Genomic DNA, 7,500 nt, shown 5'->3' with positions numbered 1-7,500 from the left:
GGCATCACTGTGAAGCGATACAGACCAGAGGGCACTCGGAAGGCTGTAATGTCTTTGGCTCTCTCAGTGAGGGGAACCTGCCAATAGCCCTTACACAAATCAAGAGTAGTCAAATACTTTGCATTCCCCAAACGCTCTATCATTTCATCTACACGTGGCATAGGATAGGCGTCAAAGGCAGAGACACTGTTCACTTTGATAAAATTGATACAAAACCTCAAGTCTGGACTGTCTTTCTTTGGCACCAGCACCACTGGACTACACCACTGGCTGTTGCAAGGCTCAATGATGCCCATGTCCAGCATCATGTCCACCTCCTTTTTGAGTGCAGAGACTAAGGTGGCTGGAATGCGGTAGCTGGTCTGGCGAATTGGTACTGTCTCCGGAGACAACACATGGATGTCATGAGTAACCAGGTCTGTGCGTCCTGGTCGCTCACTAAACAGCCCATCATGAAAACAGTCTTTCAGTTCATTTTGCTTGGAAGGAATAAGGTGACTTATATCAGGGAGTGAAAAGGATTCAGAGGATGCAGGGAAGTATTGCTCCTCCAACTCTTCCTCATCAGTGACAACTCTGGCCAGGAGCTGTTGAGACAGAGGGATTCTGTCCTTCCATTCCCTTAAGAGGTTTAAATGAAAAGTCTGATGTTTCTTCCGGCGCTCTGGCAGATAAAGTTCATAGGTCACCGGTCCCATTTTGCGAGTGACCTCAAATGGACCCTGCCACTTGGCAAGGAGGCTGCTCTCAGAGCTGGGCAACAGCAACAACACCTTCTGTCCTGGTTGAAAAGTGCGTCGTTTACTGCTCTGATCATAGCCCTTCTTCTGCCTCGCCTGTGCATTGTCAATATTTGCACGTGCCAATTCAGTTAGCTGCTCCAGTTTGTCTCTCATCTTAAGCACATAGGACATCACTCCAACCTGCTTGGCTGGCTGCTCTCCTTCCCAGGCCTCTTTCAGAATGTCCAAAGGCCCTCTGACATGACGTCCATATAGGAGGTCAAAAGGGGAAAAGCCTGTTGTTGCCTGGGGGACCTCTCTGTAGGCAAAGAGCAGGAACGGAAGCCACTGGTCCCAGTCGGCACCCGTACTGGACACAAACTTGCGGAGCATTGCTTTAAGGGTTTTGTTGAACCGCTCGACCATGCCATCGGTCTGCGGATGATAGGGGGTGGTTCGTATTCCCTTAATACCTAAGAGGCGATAAACCTCTTTCAAAAACTTAGACGTAAAATTGGTTCCCTGGTCTGTAATTATCTCCCGGGGGACCCCCACCCTTGAGAATAGCTGTATTAAACAGTTAACGACCTGGCGACTCTTAACTTGTCTAAGGGGAAAAGCTTCCATGTACTTAGTAGCATAGTCACCAATAACAAGGATGAATCGGTTGCCTGATGAACTACGCTCTAAGGGGCCAACAACATCCATAGCGATGCGTGAAAAGGGCTCATCTATCACTGGCATAGGAATTAAAGGGGCCCTGTCACCTTTCTTTCCTGGGGCGGTTTGTTGACATTCTGCACAGGTCTTACAGTACTCTAATACTTCAATGTACATTTGGGGCCAGTAAAAGCGTGCAGCTATGCGGGCATAGGTTTTTGTCTGACCTAAATGTCCTGACCAGGGTATAGAGTGTCCTAGGTGTAAAACTGTGGGCCTCAAACCTTTTGGTACCACCAACTGGTCCCCTGTACTGGTGCGCCTGTACAAAATCTGTCCCTTAACCACAAACATTTCCTTGTCAAGAACTGAAACCTTTGTAGTCTCATCTACAATCTTCTCAAACAGTTTCTTGAGTGTCTCATCCTGTCTCTGCAATGCACTGACGTTACTGGGCAAAATGTCAAAGTCTATGTCTGGCATTGTTGGCTCGGGCTCTACTAATTTAGTTCCCCAAACCTTCTCCTGTCGCTTCTGACTGCGGGTTTTCTTCCCCTTACTCTGCTTGGCCACCTCCCCAGCAAATGCTAGCTCCTCCCACCCCCGATCTAAATCTGAGCGTTGGGATCTAGTGACTACCAGGGCTTCCCTGTGGCTGTCTGAAACACAGTGTGGGGCACCAAAACTGTCAGAAACCTGGAACTGACTTAATAACTCATAGAGTATTGGCAAATCTCTTCCCAATACTACGGGATAGGGCAAATGTGCTACCACCCCTACTCTGAGAATGTACTCCTGTCCATCTATCTGAATAGATATATCAGCTGTTGGAAAAGGCTTGCAGTCACCATGGACACAGGTTACATTAACCTGCCTTGCCTGTACCAACATATGATTGGGCAAATGGTCTTCTCTAATGAGAGTCTGGTCACTTCCTGAATCTAACAGAGCTTTGCAATAATGACCTGCTATACACACTTTAATCACACTGCCTGAACTTAGTATTGGCTGTTCTGGGGAAGGTGCATACACAGAGCTCAAGTGAGATTTCTTAACAGCAGTAACTGGGCATTCTACCTTAATGTGTCCTGGCTGACCACAGTTGTAACACACAGGGGGATCCTTCCTATCTGGTCTCCTATTAGGGGGATCCTGCTGTCTAAGGGGCCTGGCATCTTGAGATCTATTAAAGTTCCTAGACCCACTAACAGAACCACCCCCGGGATTACCATGGTAGGAGAGAGGTGTAGTGGTTGACTGGTAGCCCTTGGAAGACCTCCGGGCTGCAATGAAGGTCTCTGCCAGCTCAGCTGCTGCTCGTGACGTAACCGGATCGTGCTCTTTGATCCACGTTCGCAGCTCTGGATTGAGGATGCGAAAGAACTGCTCCATGACAATGGCGTCCCCAATCTGCTCCTTGGATTTCTGTCTGGGGTTCATCCATTTGTCATAAAGCTCCTTCAGCCGTGTCTGAAGTTCTTTGGGAGTTTCACCAGCCTCCACTCTACTGGAACGGAATCGATCACGGTAAGTCTCTGGATTAATTTCGAATTTTTGCAAAATGGCTGCTTTCACCTGGTCAAACTGCATAGCAGAATCAATGTCCATGGCTAAATAAGCTGCCCTTGCCTTGCCGGTAAGAAGGGGAACAAGATGAAGAGCCCAGTTGTCCTGGGGCCACCGACAAGCCAACGCGATGCGTTCGAAAGTGGCAAGATAGTGTTCGATGTCTTCATCCTCCCTGTAGGGCTGCATTTTCGGCCCCTTCCAATTAATCGGTGGTGGTGCTGAAGATGCGTGGCTTGATGAAGGCGACTCCGCCCCCTGCTCATCAGGAACCCCAAGAGAACCAGCCCTTCTGGCCGACTGCAATTCCCTGAGGTCAACAGGAGGGGGTGCTGTAGTGCCATCAGGTGTTTGTGCTCCCAGCGGCCTTCGCTCAAATCGGTCCAGCTGGATTTCCTGCTGCAACTGGCCAAACTGCTGCTGAAGGTTTCGCATCCGGAGCTCCTGGGTCTGATTATCAGTCTCCCTCTTTGCATCTCTCAGCTGTTGATTCAGGAGGAAGGTTTGGAAGGTGTGGCTCAGACTCTCCACCGTCTCTGGTGGTCCATCACCCGTGGCTCCTTCCTCCTCATTCAGGATCGGTTCCTCTTCAACATCCTCTGCAAAAGATGTCTGGTTGCCGCCCTCTTGGCGTGTTCCGGATCTGGTAGTTTTTTTGGTTGTCATTGTGGTTCTGTCACCCTTGATTGCCACTCATCCCACCACTGCCACCATATGTAAAAGAGTTCTTTCTTATGAGGGCTAGGTAGACAGAATGACAAACCAAAAGTTGCAATAATCCGGATTTATTTTTCTTAAGTTGCACAAAAAATGTAGTTCAAAATAGTTTCAAAAAAAGTAATTAAAAAAAAACACAAAACAATAAACTTACATGCTTCAAACAAGCAACAGTCCAGAGACCTAACTGACTCTGTCAAACTGACTTAAAGGGCAGAGCTCTAGCAGCAGCATTGTGCCCATGACTTTCCTTCCCAGGCCTGAGACTCGACTGACTAATATCATGTACCTGTATGGCCTCTACCTAGTGGCCTCAACCATGTCAAAAGACAGGTAACCTCAACACATTCACATACACTACTAGTGAACTAAAACAAAGAAAACATTTTCCAAACTTTACAGAAATCATTCAAATCAATCAAAAGGTAAGTATTAATCATGTTCAACAACACACCTCTTTTCCGTCATAATATACCTTATACAGACAAATCCCACACTCCCCTGTCAAATGGTATGTCCCAATTCCCCTACCCCTCCATATAAGGAGCACTGTGGTCATGTGGTACTCTTTTCAGATCCTCAGACCAGGAAGAGGACATGGCAAGTATGGGTGTTTGTTTGGTGTGGTGAGGAGCTTTAAACTGTTGAGATAAAATAAAGTGGTTATGTTTTAAACAAACAATTGTCTCTGTGTTGTTTGTATAAATGAAATGAATATGAAATGAGTAGTATGAAAATGCATATGTTAAACAGAAAATAATGAAAATAATGGAACATGTGAGGCTACAAAGTTAAAGTGGGAAAGGCAGTGTCTGTCTTTACCACAATATGGCATTGTGTCAGTGCTGTAAGTATTCGAACAGCACTGGCATGAGGGTGATATTGAGTAAATACAGTAGCCTATGTCAGCCGTGTTTTCTGCAATGAGGTCCTTAAAAATTGCGTCCGAGCACCTTGAAGGAGCTTGAGATAATAGCTTGAATATCGAAAACTATATGATATATGCTATGGATATACAGTATGGATGGATATATGGTATATGAATGGATGGGTGGAATGGTATACAAGACACCTTTGAGACCGTGGGACATGGTTTTACCATCTCAGTCATGTCATGTCAGTCACTGCTGGATGTCATTATCATCTCAGCCATCTCACTGCTTTCTATCTCTCTTGTCTTCTGGTCCCTCTACACTCCTCTACACTCCTCTTTATGCCTCTACTCCTCTATATTCTCTTTTATCGCTCTATACCCTTCTATATTCCCCTTTCCTTCTCTACACTATTCTATATTCCTTTATTCACATTTTTACTCTTTACGCCTGTATATACCTCTTCTCTGCCCTCCTCTCTCTGATACTGGCCTGCCCTGCTCCTCCTCTCCTCCTCCTTCTCGTTTCCTTCACATTACTTCAAATCCTCCTCTCCTCTCCTCTCCTCTCCTCTCCTCTCCTCTCCTCTCCTCTCCTCTCCTCTCCTCACTAACCTTCAAACCCCTCTCCTCCCTGCACCTCCTCATCCTCCGCCCCGCCCCGCATGGCCAGGCTCACCTCCTAAACACCTACGACCAGCTGCCCCGCTCCGCCAGCTCCATGAGCTTGCTGCGCTCCACTCCCTCCCCCCTCCCCCTCCCCCTCCCACCTCCGCCGTCCATGAGCGCCTCCACCTCCCCGGTCCCGCCACAGATGGTCTCCTCCACCTCCCCTCTCCTCCCTCCTCCCATGCAGGTCAACTCCTCCAGCCCCTTCCCGGAGCCCAAGCACGGGCGACACTTCTCCAGCGAGTCCACCCACTCCCACTCCTCGGCGGAGGACCAGCGGGGCGACGGCATGGGCATGGGGACGGGCACGGGCACGGGCAGCACCAGCACCCACTCGTCGGGCTGCCGCTCGACGCACCGCGAGCGCCGGTCCTGGCAGGACCTCATCGAGACGCCGCTGACCAGCGCGGGGCTCCACTTCCTGCAGACGGTTCCCGGGGACCTGGAGGTGGAGCGCTACGGGGGCGGCGGCGTGGGCATGGCGGGGGACGCGGGCCCGTACGGGGGGCTGGGCAGGCCGAGCATGTCCCCGGAGAGGCGCCGGCAGGCCACGCTGCCCGTACGGCGGCACCACGCCGCCGAGAGGGACCGAGAGCGGGACGGGCCCTTCCCGCTGGAGCGGGGGCCGCACACGCACTACCACACGCACCGACGCTCCCACAAGCAGCGCAGCCAGAGTCTGCCCAGGAACAGAGACCCCCGGCCGGGCAAGCTGCTGCAGACCCCCGCCCGCATGGAGGAGAGGAGCGAGGACGAGGAGGCCGAGAGTCACTGTCCAGATATCATCGAGGGTGATGATGGTGAGGAACTGAACATATGCACATGCAGACACACACGTACAAATGCACGTGTTGTGCACGCACGCGTACGTGCACACTTTTTCTTTCAAAATGTCATTTTTTTACCATTTGGTTTTTTTTTTAAACCCCAACCTCAACCTTAACCCTAAACCTAAAACCTTAAAACTGAACCCCAACCACTAACTCTAGACCTATAACCCCTAAATGCCCCTGACTCCAGACTGAATAATTTACTAATTGTTCCCATAAGTCACGTTTGTCTGCTTTACTATCCTTGAGAGGACATTTTGTTCCAACATGGATAGTAATATATACAAGTACAATTGTATTAAATGGAACCCATTTGGTTCCATTTGTACACTCTCCAACTTAAAGGAACACAGAGGACTTTACTGTGTGTGTTTATGATTGTTTAGGATTGATTCTTGACCCTCCACCTTTCCGTTCCCCCCTCCCGCTGGTCTCAGACCTGCGGGAGATGCGAGGCGAGGGCCGCGAGAGGCGGGTCTCCGAGGGACGAGAACGGCGGGTGTCGGAGGGCCGAGAGGCGGAGCCGCTGGATGGCCTGGAGCAGCTGTACCGGGCCCTGGAGCAGGCCAACGTCACGGCCCTGGGGGACCCCCGGCCCTGCAGCAGACAGGAGCTCAGACGCTGCTTCACCCAGAGAGCCAGGGACCCCCTGCTGAACGACAGACTGCACCGGGTCCGAGCCCTCCGCAGCACCCTGAAGGTACTACACGTACCTCTAAAGGCTTTCACACGCACGAGCGCACGCACACACACACGCACGCACGCACACCTACGCACGCACGCACGCACGCACGCACGCACGCACGCACGCACGCACGCACGCACGCACGCACGCACGCACGCACGCACGCACGCACGCACGCACGCACGCACGCACGCACGCACGCACAAATATTGGTTCTTCAGAGGTTCATTAAAACAGCGGTTCCGAACAATTTTTTTTGGGATCAGGACCCACTTGAAAATCTTGAAAGCTTTCGCGGACCACCCACCTGACCACAATGGCTGTGGTCAGATGGGTGGGCCGCGTGCATTTTCAGAAACATGTTTAGTTTAATGATCAGTTGCTAATTGGGTCAAGGGAACTATGTATTTATTACGGCCGGAATTGAGCATTACCTTTCTGTAGTAGCCTATTACAAGTTTTACGGTATCAAATATGAAGAATTACCCCACCCACATTCTAGCCCATACTGCATAATGTGAATTAGCTATATCCAAGCTAACAATCTTCAAGTAAACAAAAATATATCAACTGTACATATCTAGCTAAGTTGATCTTGTTCTAGAGCAGGGGTTCACAAATGTTTCCATGCCAAGAACCCCCAAATAGTACCCTATTCTGAAATGGCTTTTAAAATATTAAAATAAATTATAAATTGAGATATTGTACACCAAATTTAAATCTTTTCACAATAATGATGCCAGGTTGATATCAGTGCTTAAACTGATACAATAAGTGTTA

General features: G+C 49.7%; 1 protein-coding gene across 1 annotated transcript in view; it reads left to right on the top strand.

The window, feature by feature from the left end:
- LOC308076562 (connector enhancer of kinase suppressor of ras 2) overlaps window positions 1–7,500 on the top strand; it is a gene marked incomplete at both ends in the record, with an annotated part of 126,308 nt that overhangs the window by 117,582 nt on the left and 1,226 nt on the right. The window contains 2 exons of the mRNA XM_080416926.1: window positions 5,210–6,005; window positions 6,473–6,735. Coding sequence (XP_080273052.1) covers window positions 5,210–6,005; window positions 6,473–6,735 — 1,059 coding nt within the window. The remainder of the gene's footprint in view (window positions 1–5,209; window positions 6,006–6,472; window positions 6,736–7,500) is intronic.

The sequence above is a fragment of the Gymnoscopelus braueri genome (assembly GCF_963280865.1).
Source record: "Gymnoscopelus braueri genome assembly, chromosome: 20".
In the NCBI taxonomy this organism is placed as follows: domain Eukaryota; kingdom Metazoa; phylum Chordata; class Actinopteri; order Myctophiformes; family Myctophidae; genus Gymnoscopelus; species Gymnoscopelus braueri.
This window is presented reverse-complemented; position numbering and strand designations above follow the sequence as displayed.